This window comes from Scatophagus argus, chromosome 10 (assembly GCF_020382885.2).
Source record: "Scatophagus argus isolate fScaArg1 chromosome 10, fScaArg1.pri, whole genome shotgun sequence".
Taxonomy (NCBI): Eukaryota; Metazoa; Chordata; class Actinopteri; family Scatophagidae; genus Scatophagus; species Scatophagus argus.
The window spans coordinates 15,230,695-15,253,100 of NC_058502.1; the positions used below are offsets into that span (position 1 = coordinate 15,230,695).

The window sequence follows — 22,406 nt, forward strand, 5'->3', positions numbered from 1 at the left end:
TGGCCCAAAAAAATCAAAGCCACACTATATGGACCAAAGTGTTGGGACACCTGACCATGACCAACAGGCACTTTAATGACATCACATTCTAAATACATGGAGAGATTTGCAGTTATGACAGCTTGCCCTCTTCTGGGAGGCTTTCCACAAGATGTTGTGTGTTTCAGAGGGAATTTATGTCCATTCATGCAATAGACGAAAAGGCCCGGCTCACAATCTCTGTTCCAGTTCATCCCAAAGGTGGCAGGCAAGTCAAGTTCTTCCACTCCATGTGGAGGTGTGTCCAAATCGTGTATATCACCAAAAATGTCCTTTCTGGTGATTTTACATATCTGACATTCAATATAATTGCAAGACTCACAAAAGAGGCCACGAGATAAATCTTGTGTGTGGGGGGGGGGGGGGGGGGGGGGGGGGGGGGGGGGGCGACGACTAGAACAAAAAAAAAAAAAAATAGATATATATTTACATTTACTTTGGTTTCCAGTAAATGATATTTATATGATTAATGATATTTACTGATTTTACCTCTTCAGAAAAAATGGTTTAAAAATCTGGTTGGATTGTTCACCACCAGTAGACTTATCAACCATACAAGGGACTTTAAGTGTCTGCCAAATATATACCACATAGGCCTATTATTGTGTGTTTACACCAGAAAAGTGACTAAATGAAGTATACTCCAGCATGCATGTTAAATATGGATGTTTTGTGCTGCAAATAGACACAATTCTCCCACAATGCAATGCACAAAGGAAATGGAAGAGCTGCTTACACTTGAAAAATAAATCAATAAATAAATTGTGGGTAGTGGTGAAGAAGAACATCATAAAGGGTTAAGCCTTAAGAAAGACATTTTAATGTCTGAATTTTCATTGGGAGAGATACAGAATTGACATTTTTTTTATATCTGATGTTGCAAATTTTGGATCGTTTCCTGTTAAGAATGTTGTTTGTTTTGCATTCTGTCCACCTTGACAACCAGTTTGTGGTGTATGCTGTATAGTGTGGTGTATGGTTTTGGAACATAGTAAGCCAATATTGGAGTTAAACTGACCTGGTAGTGATAATGACATTAGCTAGGCTAATAGGCTAGGAGGCTGTAGCAGAAAAAAAGCAAGAAATGTATTAAATGTGTGTTTTATTGTTTATTAACTTAACCTTTTGTCTGAGTAAACAAGTGTTATTTCTTCTTTCAGAAAGGTACATATTTTCATGCAACTCTACAAGGGGATAATTACAAAGAAACTCTTATAGTTGACAAACTTGACTAAATACAGGTTTATTGTTCAAAGAGCTGGGGGGGGACAGATATATACAGTATATATGTACCTGCTGTACAGATGGCCCTTTGGAAAGAAGAAAATGAGACACGGGTCCAGTGCTGAGATGTTGTTACTCTTTCTATCTAGAAAAATGTAAAACTAAAATTAAAAGGCAAAGCACACAAAACCACATTCTGACTGAACACAGTTCTGAGATACAGAGACCTTCTACTACCCATTCTGAGTACATCATAGAAACAAACTGAGAACTTCTCTTTGAGAGGGTTTGACTGTTTACAAAAGAAAAAACAACCAATTTCCAGTGAATCCCGCTGTCTATACAGATCTTTTGAACATACTCTAAAATAACATGATTCATACTGAGGATCGAAGATTTGGACGTAACAAAAGACTTCTGAAAATCACTGCAACCATCAGACTGACAAATGGAGCTCTGCACTCAAATGAAATACCACGGCACGGGACAGGACACCAGGAAGTTTTGTTATAGTATAAAATCTAGAGTTTCTGGTTAGCTTGTGTACAATTCATTTGAAGCCGTTTAAATACAGCAAAACTATTATATAAGCCACTTTCATCTTTTGGAATTAACCTACATTCAGCGTTGAAGCAATGGAGTTGTTAGACAAGATGAGATTTTGAAGTATCTTGCTCAGAGCTGTTATTTTGACGGGACACATTCAGAGACTTCAAGACATCTCAGAGGTATAAAAAAATGAAGAGGTATAAAATATAAAATTGCCCTCTCATGACTAGAAGAGCACCACACTTAATGGTATCAAACAATTAACTTGTACCATAAAAATAAAGGTCTACCCATATGTGGTACTAATATACCCAAGAACAAATAATGGAAACAGTTCAGGGTTACCACTGTCATCACACACACGGGGAGGGAGGGTGCCCTTCTCTGTCAATCATATAGGTGAAAGTGAGATTAGTGCACATTTCCCACAATGGTTCTCTGAGCAGCAGGATAACAAGCTTCATGTATTATGTTCCCATAATAATATGTGGTCCATGGTGGCAGACTGTAGTGGTACTGTGCCTGCAGCATATTTCCTTGCTTAACCAACAATGTTCATTGTGTTTAATGGGACAGCTCATAGTGTTGTTTAGACTAAGGAAGAAATTAAATGACAAGAAACAAGAAACATGATAAGTCCTGAGTAAGGTCCTAACTTTGTGTTTCACATTATTACTGGTTACGTGGTGTATGTATTTCTGCCTTTCTGATACCTGGAAAGAAGCTGCTTAATATGGCTGAGGCAGCTCAGGAATATGTGTGTAGAGTTGGGGTAAATCACCATTGCTCTGGCAGAGGCCTTACAAAACTAGTAAACAGATCTGTAAATGGAACATACAATTTGCTGGGCAATATTTACTACTTCTTAACAACTCACATGAGCATGAATATATCTTCCATTTTGTTTTCAGTGGGGAGAGGGGCATAGTGGTATTTAATTGTATCAAGTTTAAGTTTGAAAAAGAGTGATTTTAAATAGATCAGGACTTCATCAACTGGTGTACATCCCTTGAGCGGTCTAGGCTAACATCTGATATGTTATCTCCAAAAGTACACAAACAGAGTTTAACAACCAGAGTTTATAACTCAGCATTGAGTCCTGGAAAATTGGAAACTGTAGCGATGCACACTGACCGCTGAAACAGTATACATAAAGTTAACATTGAAAAGGACCTGACAAAGGGCTGAGTAGTAAGATAAAGATTAGCTCATTCATAAAACTAGTAGCCAAATAGACTGAAAGCTAATTTCTAAATGTCAAAATAAAGATGTAAACACATGGACAAAAAGATACAAATGAAAACAAACAGATAATGAGAACCAGTCACAATGAGTATAATCTGAAACCGACCCAGAAAAACTCCAAAAGGCTTTTCTGTCCTTCCTCTGAAAGACACAAAAGGATCAGCAGGCTCCTGGCCTCCAGTCCTCCTGCAGCAGCCGTGCAAGGATTTCCCTACACTGGGGGCAGCATCAGTAGCAGCACTCCGACAGCAAGTCCCAACAAAGGCTCAGAGACTGAATGCCTAGAAGATCATTATCACTGTAGTGTGCCAAAATATGAATTATCTTCTTCCACAGTTTCAGTTTAGGGGTGCATTTAGCTTGATAGCATTTAAAATTCAATGCCTTGACAATAAATACCATGTCATAAAAGGAAAATTCCATTGTTTTGTAGCTGTACACAGTCAAAGCATACAGGAGTGTTAGTAGCATGATTTTAATTTTTCTTTTTTTTTTTTCCCAGAAAGTGTTTTATGAAATTAATTGGAAGAACCATTTAGAGATCATCGCATTGCACAGACCAAGCTTACTAGTAGTGTGGAAAACTCTTCCATTGCTCTCTTGAACCAACTACTTATTCAAGGGAAGCATCTACAGTAGTGCTGGCGATTAGAGATACTGATTAAGGATTACAGGGAAATCCCTACACCTTTTGAACTTGAAGGCATGCTGTATACAGTACCTTAGTGAAGCTCAAGCTTATAGACAGGTCCTCTCTTTCAAGTGCAATAATGTTAAGGAAACCCATAAAGAATATCATTCCCCTAACAAGACAAGGCAAAATATTCTTCATTTGTGCATTAGTGTCTTTCATGGGTCTATGTTCAGTGTTTTGGGTTGTGCCTCAGCTACATCAGGGCAGGACGATGTTGCTGCCCTTGCATTGTCAGAGTAAATTCCCTCTGCAGGTACACAGACAGAAGATGTTGTTTGGTTAGACCCAGTTAAGGGTCCCTGATCCACAATCCATTTAATCCTTAGTAGACAGTGTGCTTATGTTAGTGTAAAGTCCCTCCACGGAGGTTAAGATGCTTTGGAGAACTGTTGGTTCAGTTCCGGGTTTAATTCACATATTCAGTGTACTCCTCAAGTAAAACTGAGGGAATTATTTTCCAGTTCCAGGTAGTATCAGTGCCGCACTTCATTATCAATGAGGCTGTCCTCACCAGACTGGAAGTCCTCATTCAGGCCATTTTCAACATTGATTATTTCCTCGTCCTGCGAGGACCCCTGGCCATCATCCTCGCCACTGCCTGAACCAGCCTCCTCTGAATTTGGGTCTTGAAGTACCTGAGCAATGTACATTTGCTGTAGGGGAGAAAATGAAACGTATTGTTAAAGTCTGATACCTATATTGTGTTACAGAACAAGTTCTCCTTAAAACCAAAGGTTGTTTCTGTGGGTCTTAATGTGTCCTTCATGGTTTTTTTTTGCTTTTTCACAATATATTGTTATACAAAAAGTATGCTGATGACAGTCTTTATTTATGCGCCAGAAACAATGATGACCTACAACTGTCGACACTTCAGTGAGTACTTGAATTCTAAATCTGAGCACTTGAATTTCAAAATGAATTAGAATAAGGAAATCAATTCTTCCAGAGCAGAAACAAGCCTTCACTGCACACTATAATCTCTATAAACAGACATGTGCATATGAAGATTTTAGTATTTTAAGAAGTCTAGTTTCTGCAGTTGACTTATAGTTTGCGTTGCACAGACCACTCGTGTCAGAGCGTGCCTCGGTGACATGCAGGTAAACCGTGGGTGTGAACAGGTAAATGCACTGGCAAAAATGCAATCTTGAAATCCATTGGTTATCATCTGATGATGATGATGTAGATTTTTTTTTTTTTTTTAATTTATATACATTCATATGTACATATCTGTGAATGGAGATTGGCTGAAATATCATCTGGATGTCTCATGTTGCTAATCAGAGTGTAAACAATGACCAGCGTATGGAAGAGGAAGACTTGCCCCAAATAACTGTTATTTAGATGTCTGCTGGCTACAATGGAGACCCTGAAACATCAGCTCTTGCTCCCATAGGCTAAACTATTGACAGATGATAGCCCATGAGTGAGGCTGACTGAGGGTGTGCACACTGAAGAACAGTTTGCCTTACAGTCAGTTTTGCAAGACAACCCCCCCCCCCCACACACACACACACACAAAAACAGATCCATTTAATTTTAACATAGATTATTGCATAAAATAAACTGAATCCTATATCCAAGGTTAGTAATTAATGTTGCTGAAGTTGAAACAAATCATCACCTACTCATGTTGTATTTAAAAAAAAAAAAATGTTTCTACAGCCATATTTTTAACTTCTAATCTTTGTTGGTAAATCAGGTTGATGTTCTTGCCTATATACAGAGGTATTTTTCTAGCCCGGGTTTTACCCCAAGTAGAACTGCTGTACTTGGGTCTGAAATTGGATTTTATGTCATCACTAAAATGTCAATTTACATCTGATAGCTTCATAAAAGCAGATATTTCTTTCTCAGTTCTTTTCAATGTTCAATTTTAATGTTCCACATTGTTCTTTATACCCTGAAAGAAAAACTTTGTTTTCAAAACTTTAAATAAATTAAATTTTTATATGGGTGACTATGCCAGCACATACAAGCTCTGGCAACATGTCCTTTCCATCGTTTGATCTTGAACCTCACACTGTAAAATAAACATGACTGAATACATACTGCTACCTTATTGGAGGCAGAGGGGCACACTGGACGCCCATTCTCCAAACCATCCACGTCCTGGGTGTCAATCTATGACAGAAAACATGCATCGAACATAAGCAGCTGAATATAATTCTTGTCTGAAATAGTAGCAAATTCAGGAAACAACAAAAAGCATACAAGGGTGAATGTCCTCCCATTACCTTGTAGTTGTGAGCACTGAGATATTTGAAATGTCCGAAGCAGACGTGAGACAGGCAGACAATGATTGTGATGATCAGGACTATGAATGTGAACATGGACGTCGCAGCTGAAAATCCTGAATGAAAGAAAGTGACAGGACACTTGTGTAACAGGTGCTTGTACTTCATAATGCTTCAGACCAAAGTGGCAGTTATGCTGTAAATAAAGTTGGGCACGTATTAGGACATGATTGGCCTCTAGGTGGAGTCCTCATCTTACCAGAGCGAACAGTAGAGAAGAACAGAAGCCAAAAGAGACAGAGAATAGGAGCAGCCACCACTTGGTTTACAGCTCCAGAATGGATCTTCTTGTCCAGTTTGGTGGGCAGATAGGCATAGTACATGTTGTACCTGTCTGCTAAGTGTTTCAGCAACATGTACATCAGCCCTGCACAGAGAAGGGAGATAAAACAATTAGTGCAACTAATCCAATTAGGCCTGCTGATAAGCTTCTGCGTAAAGAACAGAACCACTGAATGCTCCCTGCCTTGTGGGCATTCATCCTGCAGTCATTTCATAAGCACACTATCTTGATGTGAAGCAGCAGTGACACAGCAGAACTCACCAAAAGGGACAATGATTGGGCAAGTGATGCTGTAGGTCATAACCACGGTAAAGACACACATCATCCAAGCATAAGCTGCCCCGAACTGGAACTCATAGGCTTGGTGCTATGATGACAAAATGACATAATCTATCTGAAATCATTCTAATTTCAATAGCTACATCAGGTGAAGTTAATCAATACACACAAACGGGTAGAACAATGAAAGAAGAGCCAAAATGCATCCACCCATTAAACCAAACTACTTTATGGGTTATCAACAAATAAACGGTTTAAGCTTTGTAAGCAGAGGACACACTGACCCTCTTGACGTTCCTTCTCTCTGCTGCCGAGCGAGCCAGGCAGAGGCGGATCATGTACATAAGTAAACCAGGGATCCTCAGCAGGTCCATGGCATTACCAATGAATGCAGACGCAATGACATAGTTCACGAAGAAGGCTCCATTGTCAGGAAGGAATACACACCTAAGTAGCAAAGAAAAAAGTCAATCATGAAAGACTGAAGTCAGATTGGCATTCATGTTTAAAAATGAATGATTAGAGGCATTATAGCCAGTAATTCCAATTAATTCCAATGTAATTTAATTGCTAAAAAGATGTTTTTTTCACACTTTATTTAAACTAGTCATGGTTCCAAAGAAACTGGATTATTTTATCTTGTATATTTGCAGTCTAAGCATTTCATCCTGTTCCGCTTTGCTCTGAGTGCTGCAGAGTTGTGTGGAAATGGCCATAAAATGGTACTTACTCAAATCTGACCTTCGCGTCTGCCAAGAATCTTTTGTCAAACAGCCAGCGAAAAAAAACATCCAAACTGCAAAGACCCAAGGCAAGGAATAAATCAGCTTGAATATTTAGCCTTCACATTTGATTGTGTTGCATTTCAGAAATCAAAAACATTATATACCTGCTGAGTCCTAGGGAGGGCAGCAACAAAACCATAAAGATCAGGAAAGTGTAGCATTTATGCATTGTGGTCCTGTTCTCTCCTGACCTGAAAGTCCAAAGGAAATATTCCAAAATGTTAAAAAAAAAAAAAAAAACACACACACTCTAACAACCTAAACTTTAAATCGAGTAAAGACACATGAATGAATATGCTGAACTGTTGATGTATATATGTGATGTGTATAATAATGTGTATGATATGTGTATAAACCATACCGGGTCCAGTGGGCTTCGAAGAAGGCAGAGTAGTAGACGATGGTAGGAAGTAAGGCAGAGAAGGACCACAGGAGGAGGGTGGGGAAGAACTGGGTGACGATTGGATTCTGGAGTACAGATAGGAGACACATGCAGTGTAAGGAAATTGAAAACAATAACTGAATTCCTGTCTCTGCAACAGCATACTGACTTGTGATGGCTTAAACATACAGCATAAAGATGCGTTGCCTGACCACAACGCTTTCAACAACAACAACAACAAAAAAGGCACAAAAAGCTTTTAAATGTGCAGCACTCACATTCAGATACTCCACTGGTTTGGTAACATTGAACTTGTCCATTGTGGATATGATGATGGCTGGGGTGGTGAGGAAGAAGAGGAGGAGGAAGAGGATAATGTTGATGATAAGGCAGCGGAACCACCAGGAGAATCCTCCAACTGACAGATGCTCCCTGTGGGAAAAAAGTTATGTAGCGGTTATGTGACACTGAGCGAAGGCCTGCCGTTACGGACACAGCTGGCCAGTAAACTGATACTACAGCTCAGAAACCGGTTTCTCATCTGGAATGACAAAATCTCTTCAAAGTGGTTTGCAGTCTCATTGTTCCTCAGTGATCAACAAGTCTGTGTTTGTAAAAAATCCCCATGGCTATTTGTGATTAAGCACTTCTATTCTGCCAAGTATAACCGCCCTTTTCAATTGGTGCAGTTATGCAACGAATGACAAAAGAAATTAACATACGTTCAGTGCAGTTTGTGGACAGAATATGTGAGATGAATGTGTTCTTACCAGTAGACGTTTTGTGGATCAGGGGCATAGCTGACAGTCCAGTTGTGTGTGTGAAGCTTCCCGCTGAACTGAGAGCTCCTGGGCTCCCGACGACACTGACAGCCCTGACACTTGCAAGCATTGAAGTCTTTCAAGATTCTGGAATTATGCATCCACCCAAAAAACAGAACAGACATTACAGTGGGTCAAGAGCTAAACGATCAGTAAATTCAAAACCAGTGCCACAGACACATGTAGATGTACTTACATGGCAGTTATTGACTCGTTCTGGAAAGTAACAAAGGCCATTCCCAAGGGCTTCCTGTTAACCTTGTCTCTCTCCTTCCTGTAGTCATCTTTTAATTGTGCTTCAAGCTTGGTGTAATAGCTCACTGCCTCTTCCTGTGAACAACATGGCAAACGAAGTAAGAGTCTGTGATGTTTTTGGTTTAATCCTAACTGCCATTATTGTACACTGCAGTAATAATTAATATCACTTTGTACACAAGTTTAACTGTATGATTATCTCTTAAAAAGTAATTATAAGAATATCAGTTCAAACTACAGTTTGCCCTTTAGGTGAAATAATTATATGAAAAGACACTCACAGAATGAATGAGGAAACCACTATTATATTGACTATACTTAAGTTATGTAATAGCAGTGTAGATCAGTAGTTACTATAAAACTGCAGCAAGCTGGACCTGCTACGACATTTATCTGAACTCGAAAAGTTGCCATTGTTGCATTTTTAGCACTTTGAGATTAGTGTTTTTAATGTTAGTTAGTTGCTGATTTTAGTTGGGTTTTAAAGATTTTAGATGTTATTTACTTTTGTCTGCCCTGATTTTGTACCTCTAGGAGGCTTTAACTCAATGTTTTTAACAGATCCATAAATAAATCAAATAACACAAATAACACAAGACTATGTCTAGCCATAAAAAAAGATAGCAGTGTACTTCAGTTTACTAATAAGATAGTTAAGGTCAGTTTGGTTTTTATTAAAAGGGAGCACAAAATTCTGACCATTTAAGCAGTCACCATATTTATGCTAACCTCATCAAACCAGTTAGCATGTGTCAACATGATCTTAAAGCTATATCCAAAAAAATATGGTGTGGGCACTGATCCTATTAGCAGGTACCAGCATATGACATTGTTTTTTCTTGTTTAGCCCTTAGCCTGAAATCAGACTGAACTGATTGTCATCTCGTCACACTCCATTTCCATCTATTAGCTTAGCCCTGATTCACCATACAAATCTACAAGTGGACTATAAAATCTTCCCCTCAATTATGTTGCTAGTATCAACTTACAAACAAGTTTCATGAGGGTCTTTTTTTAGAAAGCGTTATGGTATGTCAGTCTGACCTGCTCACAGCCTTTGATGATGCAACAGCAAAGGTGTCCACAAGGTTTCGGATTGATCGTAGTGGTAATATGCTCTTTGGAATGCAGGTCAAGGAAGAATTTCTTGTTGCGCTCGGCCTTCTTCCTGAATGCAAAACATCAACTGCGTCACATTGAGGCTCAAGCCCTGGAGCCAGTCATTCAAGCATAGCCCAAAAGGTAAGTGCACACATTCAGACACTTAAATTGTTGTTACCTCTCAGAGTTGAGATACATCAGCTTGGCCACATCGTAACAAATACGAGCTTCCAGTACAACACAGTTATCATACGCATGTCTATGAAAGAAAGGCAGGGAGGGGTCAGGTCAAAGACCGGGCAGGTTAAACTACAAATATAGACATCTTAACAACAGGAAAGTGTATTGTGTGTACACTAGATGACAGATCAGAAAGATCACATTCCAGTAACATCAACAAGTGCCAAAATAAGTAAGAATTCAACAGGCACAAACAGTAGAAGGCTTTCTTCTTCTTTTTTTCACTGCTGTTTGACTTTTAGCAGGGCTTTTAGCAGTGCAGGAGTGAAGATAAGATTTTGGTTAATACTATTTGGCAGAGCAGGAGTTGAGTCATACACCCCTTCCTCAGTTTTCGACCATCTATACACATGACCTGCATGCTCCTGCTCATCTGGCTTCTATTATGGACAATTAAACATATAGGCCTGTCATTGTCTCTGATCCGAGCCATATGGGCCAGAACAAGACAGCCCCTTTTAATAGGAGAGGGCATGGCTCTCATACACCCTAATACAGTTACTGCACAGCTTACTGGCATACCAACAGAGCAGACCACTTTTATGAGCAGACAGATTTAAGCATTGTGAGATGTTAACTGTGGAGCCAGGATATCAGTGATCCTTCAGAGTGCTTACTCAAAGTGTTGCTTAATCTCAGACTCCTCTGCGTATTTGGAGATTCCATTGACAAATAAAGTGCGTTTGACCTGCAAGGAGATGAAGACAAAGTAATTATCAACCAAATTCAGACTTATGTGTGTACAAGGAGAGTACAAAGCAGCCGTGTTCTGAAAGCATGCCACCCACCAAGTCATCCTCCTTGTAGCGCATCTTGGAGGTGTGCCGTCTCATACTGTAAACCGTCAGTAACAGGTAGAGAAATGCAAAAGTGGTGTGCAGCCACAGTAGTGCATTACTGTCGAAATATATAGCAAGATGGATTTAGTGATAGCACCAGAACACAACAAAAAGCTTCAAAGTACAGTATAGAACATATGCTAAAGTGGTGGTATGAGAATTACTCACTCTGCATTCAAATTTGCTATAGTGGTTCGCCCAAAACTATAGGCATTATTTTCTGTAGAAAAAATATAAGAAACAAGACAATCACTTGTTAATCACCATGTTGTCAAATGTCTCAAAACCCAAGTATAATTCATCTAACACTTTTACTTATGTCATTATTTTACAGAATGAAAGTGTACTGTACTGTATGTGTACTGTATGATATCCAGTTCTGTGCAGGTCCTAAGAGTCTACAATTTTTTGAGCCTACATATTAGAGAAGCTTTGTATACTTTTGTTCATGGTAAGAGAGAAGAAAGCAAACCCACAAAGGTAAAAGAAAAACAAGAAAAAAACGAAAAGAATCAAAAAGAAAAAACTAAAATTTCAAAAACATAATTGTGACAAGGCAGCATCACCTAATTCCTATTAACTCACCAAGTAGGTTTCCAGAGAAGTTAACAGGCAAGATGATGCCAACAGAGAGCACGCCCACCACTACCAGCAGGCCAATGATGTGCCGCTGAAAGGACAAGTAATGCACTGCATCCTCACCACACTTGTCCCTTATCTCATCAACCCTATACAAAAAAATACATTTTCTTATCCACTGTAATCAAAAGTCCACCAGATTTTCTTATTTCCAGTAAGGTGAGAGTCGTTAGACTCACTTGATGCGGAAGACGGCAGTTAGCCAGGAACAGAAGCCCTAAAAAAAGAAGAGAGCAGAGAGCTGAAGGTGTCATCACATGTAATAAACACTATATCCTAGACTGGTAGAGACAATGCTATATTTCATCCTGTAAGAAAAATGGCACACTTACTGTGTCTCTCTGATCAAAGTCCACAGAGCTCGAAACTGAGGTAAGACGTTCATAGCGTTCTGGTGTCTCTGATCTCAGGCCAGAGGCCACACTGTATGCATTAAACACAACACATTTTTTTTTGCATGATGTTTTGCATTACTAACTGAACACCACCACGTACCATAAGGGGAAGTTAGTTCTTTGTGTCTCAGGACAGTGGGATTACTATCAGTATGGAAATGTTGACAGCATGAAACACGCAGACAAACACGTGCCCTGAAACGGACTGAAGAGATTCACCCTGTTCATCCTGAGTGGCTGAAAGCAGGATTTGGGTTGGCAAAGCAGTCAACCACAGGAACAATCTCTGCAGCCACATTTCAGATAGCATTAGGTGTAAAGAGCCTACTCTACACAGGTTGAGTAAAACACCACAGTCAAAAGGTTGCAATAAAAGGTTAGAAGGCTAAGCTCTACAGAAAAAAAAACAATCACAGAGGAAACAACAGAAACCCAGCAGTAATCAAGTGGCAGATTTATGGAGTTTGTCCAGCAGAGCCACACACCAAAACCTTATTACAGAATGCATACAAAATGAACTGCGCTTCCCCGGGTGGTCATTCCAGATCAGTTTATACATAACTGCAAAAATATGTAGAGGAACCAGATTCTGCTGGAATTCTAAAGGTGGTTCAGTATTCACCACTACATGAAAGGATGACATTAGCCAGGGCTCTAAGAGATTTCTAATGGAATGAGGAGAGAACCAGTGGCTGTAATCCACCATCAGTTCTCCTCTCACACATTCCTGGGAGTAGTGAGTAGATGGCTCATCTCAGCTCTAGCACATAGGATATACTGGAGGTGCCCCATGTTAGGGCCTGTCTATGAACAAGAGTAGATCGGGAAAGTATTACCTCTCCCTGTAAGCATCCTGCCTGTGCAGCTCATGCGGCATGCTCACACAGACGAAGTATGTGCTTCATAAAGAGGTCAATACACAGATTAGCACACACAGATCAGATTAGGACAGGGACACCCAACAGCAGAAATACAAGAGTGACAAGGAGAGGGAGAATAATTAGGAGCCTTGCACTGGGAAACGCCTGGAGAAATAAGAGAAAAAAAACCTAAACCATCAAGAGTGAAAAACAGGCAGAAACCCACACCGGCCTGGGCAGAGTGGACAAGAGTTATGAGTTAGGTTAACTATAGAGAGGGGAAAGGAGAGAAGAAAAAGGCAGTGAGATTATGATATGTAGATATAACATACTATTCCCGATCATCCAGCCGACTGTACCGTTGATCCATTCTTCTGGTGAAAAGAGAAGGAAAACAAGGCCATTCAGCTTAGTTAAGAGGAAATGTCCCTATTGGACCAGTATGGGAGCTTGTTCAGAGAAAAACAGGGGACTGGGGACAGGAGAGCATATCACACTACAGGCATACAAATGAAGGTTTCTGTCCATTCATACATTATCCAGTCATATAAAGGGATACCTATGGCCGATGATATGATAATGCTTTCATTCCTTTTAGTTAAGAGTTGTGGCTTATTTAGCTGGAACAACAACAGACACCATTTACGGTGATTAAACAAGCTTTGCAGCAGAGTTCTATTCACTTTTCAGCTGTGAAGACAGACGCCGATCTCAAGTCAGCGCAGTGTCATGAGACAACAAGCTACATTTCCTGTCTGTTACAAAAGTGTCTCATGCTGCCACCTCCCCTCCCATCCTCCCACCATGCTGTTACCCCATTCTCTGCTCATATGCAGCTGCAAAAACAGTGAAACTACAACATCACACAGAGACAGCAGGGGGATGTAGGTGATGGAGCACTGTGTCATGTACTGTTCAGGGTTCACACTCAAAGAGTTCTGTAGTGACAATCTGATGTCCCTTAACTTGATCATTTCCTTTGTTTCACTTCATGGTGAAGCACTTTAGAAGCAGCAGTGTGGACTCTGTCCCTGTCCACAGGCGCCTCTTTGGCTGCTTTAGTGACTATTCTCATCATTCGATCAGTGCAGACATCAGTGTCAAATTATCCCGATATATATCTGGCCACATATCATCTTATAATAATGGGGAACTACAGTCTGTGCTTAGAAGCAGACAGTGGCTTTTAAGGAGTCTGGGAAATGGATCTAAAGGGGTAGTTAAATTGATAATAGTGACTAATCATTTGTTTCTTCTTCCTCTATTTCAGACTTATTGCAACAGCAGTCTGGGATTTTTATTTTGAAGAGAACAAACCATGTAACAAGTGACAAAGGATGACAATATCAGAGTGCATTACCACCATTGAAAGGGAAACTCCTGACACTGCCTTCCTGTCTGGACTATCATCCTTGTAGTGGCAGAATATTAACTCCACCCACAGAACCAAAACTCAGATGTTAGATTGTTTTCCATGACTACTAACAAGCCAGTCTGAATAAATACTTAAAGGTTAGAAGGCTAAGCTCTTAAATCAAGCATTTACTACTGACCAGCTTGTCTTTGGCAAATAAATCAACAAGGACGACCAGTCACAATGACAAATGCTGTCTGAGACATCACACAATGCTGACGAGGCTGCCACAGGCACACTTTGGTATGAGGCTTTTGTCACATGAACCAATAACGCAATAGCGGGCAAGTACCAATAACAGAATGACATTTCTGAGAAAAATGTAGAATTACTATTGCTGTTAGAAAACACTGCTTGAAGGTTATTTAGATTAGCACTGTTTGCAAAAGAATCCGCTTTGGACAATGGCTCCTACCAAATATTAATTATTAAACACTCCTGATACATGTACTGAATAAAGAAACTGTGATAACATGTCAAATTTTAATCATAGTGGATATGTGAGTGCATGCTGGCCATTATGTTATTGTTTTCCATGACTCCTAACAAGTCAGTCACAAAGCCTTGGTACTGGACCTTCCAGTCTGGACCAATGTGTTTTGATTACCTGTCAGCGTCAGTCACCAGAGCCAGACGTCCATAGTCCCAGGCTAATTTTCTCAAGACAGAGAACACACACAGGAGCCCCTAGAAATACAAAAATAAACAGTGGTTTTCAGGTTTAACATCTTCAGTGCCTTTATTTACATTACAGACCATACTAAACAAAAGTTACATAACTGCTTAAAGGTGTCTAGTACTTAAAAACACACTGCAAGTACTTAACCTCACTTCTGAGGGTTGTGAAGAAATTAGGGCTGCGACAATAACCACGAGTGCAGTATCAAAATCATATGATGCCTACCACGAGGTTGAGTTTATTGCCAAGATCACCACAAATTTTTTATAAGATCAGTTTCATGTTATTATGATCCGCTGTGCATTTGAGATCAGAGCTGTCACACATGCCCAATGAGGAACACAGCCTGGGATTGGACATCAAACTCAGCACAAGGAACAGTGGACGGCTAACAACCATGCTAACAAATAAACAACTGCAGAAGACATTCAATGAAAAAATCCACATGGTCACAAAGAACAAAACACAAAAACTGAAGAGCTTGCACTGTTTTGTGTTTAGATATCATATTGTTGAATATTGACTGACAGGACTCACCAAGAAGCACATAAAGTCAAGGGCAAGGACAGTAGGCACCCCGCCGAAAGGCAAACCCTGGAGCACTGTGCTGCGAATTCGGGCCGAGTAACAGTACTCCTTGGTGGTGGAATTGGGGGTTAGTGTCGCACAGTTCTCTGAATCGGAGCATCCTTGCACCCCCCAGATGGCCATTGTTAATATCAAAACTCTGTGCATCACTCACTGCAGCATGTTGACAACCTGTAAAGATCAGGGAAAAGTGTAACAATTGTGATTATTATATTCTTGCATAACTGGTCACACTGTCTGTGTCTATCAAGGAAAATTTCTGAAGAGTAGCTGAAGAGTCTTGAATTTCCCTCGGGGTCAATAAAGTGTCTGTCTGTCTGTCTGTCTGTCTGTCTGTCTGTCTCTCTCTCTCTCTCTCTCTCTCTATCTATCTATCTATCTATCTATCTATCTATCTATGTAATCCCAGAGCTTAAGAGAAAAATGGACAGAAGGTAGAAAAAGCTAGAGACAAATCATATGAGACTCCACAATAATAAAAACAATGCAATTTAAATTTTCCGTTCTTTCTACTGAGGCTGAAATTTCTGTCTTGACATCAGTCACATGCTGTTGATGCTTTTGACCACATGCATGACAAGTGAAACAATGTTTTAAATCATTACAGACATTCTGTTCCTGTTTTGTGGTCAACTGACTCACGGTTTAACTTTTGTCCTTAATTCAAGATAATAATACCATAGTAAGTGAAAATTCGTATTCTGGATTGACCGGCAATGGCCTGTTCCCACCCAGTAGACAAGGCTGATTCAATTGGCAGCCTGAAGACCACATCTGGCTCAGAAGCAACCTCCATAACTGTGATATATGACAAAAAGTATATGAAAAAAGTACATATTTGACGTACATCTCCGCGCATGTATCACACACATATGCTTATGTGATGTACATACAGTATAAGCCACCATATACTAACATTGCAATTTCTGACTTAAATTCATATGCATTTGTTTCAGATGTGTCATTGAAGGGTTAAAAAAAACGCCCATCGGAACTTAGAACTGAATAGTCAGCAAGACCAAAACCGGCATCCCTTTGGAGACATGTTTATAACATGAAATATTAGTCCAATATTGACTCTTGTTTTAGATCTGATTCTACATCCAACACCTAAAAAACGTATTTGGGTCCTTAGCTTGAAGATGTTCAGCTTTCTTCTTCAAACTCTCAAAATGAGTAAAACTGAAGAAGTCTGGGGATATTGCAGCTACTAGTTCCGTTGTGAAATCAGTAAACAGACAGTGTTCACAAACATCTGCTGCTTATCAAGCATGTAGAAAAAAACCAAACATGTTATTTGTGAACCAAATGGAAATCAGACAGTGTTTCACATGTTCTTAGAGAGGACATCAGCTGAATATGCTGCCCTGCAGTGTGGCCCAGGACATATTGGGGTACACACTGTCAAAAGAATGTGGTCATATGTGTCCCAAACCACTTCTGAATGTGGTCTGAGCGATCAGATCTCACATGTGTCTTGGGTATGTTCACACCTGTACTTAGAGTTGTCCACTTGGGATCGGATCACACTTGAATTCCAGGTGTCGACAGAGCCAGTGACTCAACCATGCAGTGTATGTTTGAATCAGAGGACAAAAACAATGGACCATTCAACTTTTAATGCAAGGTTAGAAGTAGGGTGTCTAAATCTGACATGTCAGATTGGCAGATGAACAGATGCGGCCTGATATGTCAGGCCGAACAGATGCGGTCTGCTGTGATAACCCTAACATTGGCTATCTTTGACTCTTTCTTCTGGTTTCTGATGCATTTCAATAAGAAACAACAAGCACTTAACAACAAAGATGGCTAATGATGGAAAACATTGACAAAACACGAATAGCAGCATATGATACAAATCCTAGGAGAAATGCATCTTAGTAATAACATCCTGATCCCAATGGCAAAGCAACCCTAATGACCTCAGCAGTTTACTCCGAACTGTGACGATTCAGTAAGAAAATTAATTCCAGAACAACAGAAATCCCGACGGTTCTCTTCTCCGGCCCTGGCAAACAGCAAAAATAAATTGTGACACACCAGACATCAACTAAGGTCCACATTCACTGACTCAGACCAGAACGCTTTTGGCCAGAAAATTATACATTATACATATATATCTGATAACATATCAACATAACCTTAGAAAATACCCAACATACTATTTAATAGCCCTGGAGTTCTAAAACATAAAGAAAGTTCCTTCTGACTTGAGCATGATATCTTCTCTATCCTATCAAAAATGGCTCTATCCCGATCTACAGGCTATCAAACCTTCATATTTCACTCAGACTGAACGAAGATGTTGGAGAAGGCGCGTGGGTGTTCTGGTGAGTGCATGTGAGTGTGTTTGCACAGTTGCACTGCTATACTTGCGCCCTTTGACCCACAATTACAAGCAGCATTCACGATGCTGCTCATCTGCCCTAACACTAACTCATTTATCCGCTCCCTGGAATGCTGTGACATCACTGCATAGGGACGCAGCCAGAACCGAACAATAAGCTGATAGAGACCACGGGGTTCAAATGGACCGGTCTCAACCCTAGGAGGACACAACATACCCCCCTGTGCCTTCAACAACACCGCTGCACATCCTGGACCCATTGCCACACTTCAGACCGATTAAAATTCAAACAGGGCAGTAAGAATAGAAAAACTACAGCAAAAATGTTTCACAATAGCTCCTTTTAGAAAAATAGAAAGATGCATTTTTAATCTAATCTCACAAATGGTGCTGCAGATTCTTTTTTTCTTTTTTTTAACAAATCTTTAATCAGTTTTTGAGTTTTGGCTGAGGTTCCTTTTGACTTATTTAATGTGTACTGGAGGCGAGCACTCATTGTGAACAAAACATAACATAAAATCATAAAAAACATAAAATCAATGATAAAATTTCCTCATACTGTATGTCATCTGTTTTGGCTTATAATTTATGGGGGATGGACACATTAACAAAACACCTATACAATACAATGCAATGAAATCCTCCTACTTTCTTGAGGCTTACAATTAATTGGCAGAGTAGAGCTGAGTCAGCAGTTGTTTGACTCAAATGTTTAGCATTAGAAGACTTTTTTTTAAATTAAATTTTTTAATAATATTGCGTATTGCCAAACCCTGTTCAAACTTCTCAAGGACCCATGCACTCTGTTCAAAGTGCTATTAAAATAGAGAAACATAAACTTAAGCACAGGATTAGGAGCATAAATCATGACTCCTGACAGCAATCAAGAACAATTAACGTACAGCATCGCAGCCCAAATAGTAAATGGCAATGTTAATGTTAATACTGTTAATGTTAATACTATGTTAATAGCCTGTAGCTACAGAACAAGTATGAAATTTAGGCAGCATGACAAATGAAATATTGATCAAATGTTTGTCAGCAGTATGAGTAGGCCGACTGAAACACTGTGTGTGCTTTTGTATGTTTTGCAAATCCCCCCCATTAATTTTGCCTATATTCCTGAATCTAGTGGAACTGACATCACTGCAGACAAAAGTCTTATACTAAAACTACTTTTGACTGATTTTGATTTTAGAATTTCAATCTCAAACAATTTTAGCTGCACTGTGTGATTACAGCATGAGTCAGCAGCACAGAAATACTGTGCCACCTTTCCACCTGATGCTAGTTGCTATGGTACCATCAGTCTGGCACACAAACTCAAAATACAAATAAACATAAAGAGGATGGAGGTGGCTGGGGAAAAATAATTCCATGCTTGTCCATTTGAATCTAGAGAGAGCCTACAATACTGTGCAGGCAGATTTATGGTCTTTACATGCTAATAATACAGAGACAAACCTTTTTCTAGTGTTAAGTGTAACTCCATCTTAATGCACTGAGAAAATGGCCTTTGAAACTGCTCAACAGTAATGCTTTCCATCTGCGATCAGCAACAGCACATATATTCATGACCTCTGCATGCAAATCAGCATTGTGTTCAATCAGTATGTGAGTCATTCCTTTAATCTGCATTAATGGTTAAATATTTGAACATGCTTTGTTGTTTGGTGCTTAAAAACAATGGATTATGAACTATGTTAGCAGTTGTCAAGAAACACCAAACTGACATGCTCCATCTTGCTTTCCCTACCAGATAAAATCAAATTTAACAAAGGAGGGAAAAAAGTTTTACTGATTTTGTTTGACTCTTTTACACTAGCCTATAATCCAGATAACGAACAAAAACAAACCACACCCTTTAAGCAGAAACTACTGCACGTTCCCTGCAGTAAAGATGTAGTATATGCAAAAGTTCAACCTTGACAAACATTTCTACAAAAGTGTTGACTTGCTGGTTAAAAAAACTCACCCCCTAGAGCCTTTGATAAACACGTTGTACATTCTTTTCACAACACACATCGTCATATCCATTATCACTTTTTAAAGGATTGAGGGTAAACCTATCAGCAATGTGGAAACAAAACAAAGAATTTGTAAACACTCTACAAGGAAGGCCAACAACACCTGACGTACGCACACAATAATTACACAGTTTCACGTCTCCTCAAATGTACTAATACTGTAAGATAAAACTGTTTTAAATCCATTATGAGCGCAGTTCCAATTGTGAATTAGTACACCTGCTTCATATATAAACACGCATGCATTCTGCTTCACAACAAAATCAAGCTTGGTAAGAAGTATCCAACGATGCCAATGGCCGGTAATTCAGATTTGCACATATTGGCCTTGTTAGATTTACCTTGTTAATCATTGACCACTGCTCAGTTCCAGGATCGCAGATTGTCATGATGTCAGAGTTCGGTTTCATAATCATGTCACAGACTGTATGTAGACTTAAGACCACACATGGCAGAAAAAAGGTAATGTATAAAGAAGTTGCTGATGTAGATTCAGAGTTTCTTGGTCAATGACATTCAAATCAGCAATAAAGAGGAGCACAAATGATCACTAATGGTAGATGGACGTCAAATTAAAGTTGATGCTACATGATAAAAACAGAACATAAGTGCACCTTGCTACTAATACAAAATTAGCAGCACAGCATAGGGTCTCTTATTGTATAATTCCAATAAAATACATAATCTCTGTAAAAGCAATCGCATTACTGTAATTGAAATCTACCTTCAAAAGTGTTGCAACCAGTGAAAGGATTGTCTTAAAAACTTTGTGGTTGCAACCTTATCAATGTGAGATTTAGTGTGATGTGAAGAGTTGATTGCTAATATCTGTTTCACCATCGCTATAAGTACTTATTTAGCTCCTTAGACTGATGAAACAGTCATTGCTTTGCATTCATGCTGTGATGGGCATGTATCATCAGTTTTCTTATTTTTTTGATGAAATGATCGATTAATTCAACAAAAAAATGAATCCAGTCTAAAACAAATGCTTTCTACATGGTAAAATGTAACATCAATATTCATGTAGGAACAGCAACAATACCCTCAACATTCGACAGACAAGTGAGGTCCTTCTTTTTCTAATCTTGTATGAAATTGGCACAACCAGAAGTACATCAGATGTTTACATCGATATTCATTAATATCAGTGAACGAGAGTGTGGCTCATAAACAAAGTATTTGCCAACTCATGTTTATCTCTTTAAATACTCTGCTGAAGGAAACGAGTTGCTGTGACGAGTCATCGGTGCACGCTAATGCTCATTACAGCGAAGTTTACGCTGTTACTGTCAAAAGATTTTCTCAGCAACTGCATTGCTCAACCTCTAGTGCTAGATAACCGAGATATGCTAGGAATTGCTTATCTTCCACTGTCAAAAGGCATGTCAAATTGGTAGCCCGAGTCCTATAACTAAATGGGCGGACATTAAAAGCATAGCTGCTCTGTCTAAAATCAGTTCAAGATTCCTCATGTCCCTGCACAATCTCCGAACAGCAAACAGCCAAGCATTTCGGTAGTCCAAACAGTTTTGATATTATTTGAAAAATATTCTTAACATCTCGCTATTGAAATAGCCATAAGAATAGTAGAGTATGATCTGTGACTAATGAACAAATCAAACATTTAAGTGCCTGATGAGAACCAGTGGGCTAATGTTAACATAATTTAGGGCTTGTGGCGCAAGTGAGGCAAGTACTAAAATGATAATCAATGTCAGTAACCTAGTTTCATATTATACAGGAATCCTCACTATTAACAACCCCCAGATTGTTTAATAACGTTAACCTCCATCAATTAATGGAAAGTAGCTCACAATACCATGGACCTTACTGTTGCTTGAGCCCGTTAACTTTCGGTCAGTTAGCCTCACGCTAACGATAACGGAATGTGTTGACTTGTTTATTGTTCTGACAGCAATCGTTATCTTCACTTTATTAATGAATTAGCCAACGGCTGTAGAGAACAATCATACCAGTTTGTCGTGAAATATCAATACATATAGGGTTAGGTTACAGTTAGTAAAAAACAGCTTACCTTGCTATGATAGCCAGCAGGGACAAAAATTAACACAATTAGCTAATGTGAGCTAACAACCGTAACGTAAACGTTAGCTAACTTAGCCCCTCGATGTAGCAAATAACAGGTGGAGGCGACTAAGTCTAATCTAACAACGTTCGGCTAATTTACATATCAAATTATATTTCGTTGCACCTTCCTGAACACAACCCTAAAGCTAACCAGATGGATCTGGTCAGTCAAACTGTTTAGTTGATAGTAACGATAGACAAGTCTACGCTGATACTGTTGTGACCGTCAGCCAGTGAAACAACGATCGCTAACCTAACCAGTCCAACAAGAGGCGAAGTCGGTCGGGTTTGGAGCTTGACGTAAATAGAAGTAGATCACAAAGAAATGCTACA

At 39.4% G+C, this 22,406-nt stretch overlaps 1 protein-coding gene across 3 annotated transcripts; it reads right to left on the reverse strand.

Moving 5' to 3' along the window:
- Positions 1-1,128: 1,128 nt before the first annotated feature.
- On the reverse strand, positions 1,129-22,397 carry LOC124066171 (CSC1-like protein 2). 3 transcript variants are annotated; one of them, XM_046402381.1, is made up of 24 exons: positions 22,021-22,397; positions 15,558-15,779; positions 14,949-15,028; positions 13,260-13,298; positions 12,005-12,095; positions 11,852-11,889; positions 11,619-11,761; positions 11,202-11,253; positions 10,983-11,091; positions 10,812-10,882; positions 10,133-10,213; positions 9,898-10,021; positions 8,795-8,928; positions 8,548-8,685; positions 8,056-8,209; positions 7,757-7,863; positions 7,500-7,586; positions 7,341-7,406; positions 6,895-7,057; positions 6,593-6,698; positions 6,248-6,415; positions 5,989-6,104; positions 5,810-5,875; positions 1,129-4,404 (listed from the first exon to the last, which is right to left on the reverse strand). In XM_046402381.1, the coding sequence occupies exons 2-24, from the start codon at positions 15,753-15,755 to the stop codon at positions 4,225-4,227; spliced, it is 2,511 nt and encodes an 836-aa protein (XP_046258337.1). In that variant the 5' UTR covers positions 15,756-15,779; positions 22,021-22,397; the 3' UTR covers positions 1,129-4,224. The 3 variants fall into 3 exon arrangements, with proteins under 3 accessions (XP_046258337.1, XP_046258336.1, XP_046258338.1); XM_046402380.1 differs by having other exon boundaries at positions 13,260-13,301; positions 22,021-22,392; XM_046402382.1 differs by lacking the exon at positions 13,260-13,298 and having other exon boundaries at positions 22,021-22,394.
- Positions 22,398-22,406: the final 9 nt, after the last annotated feature.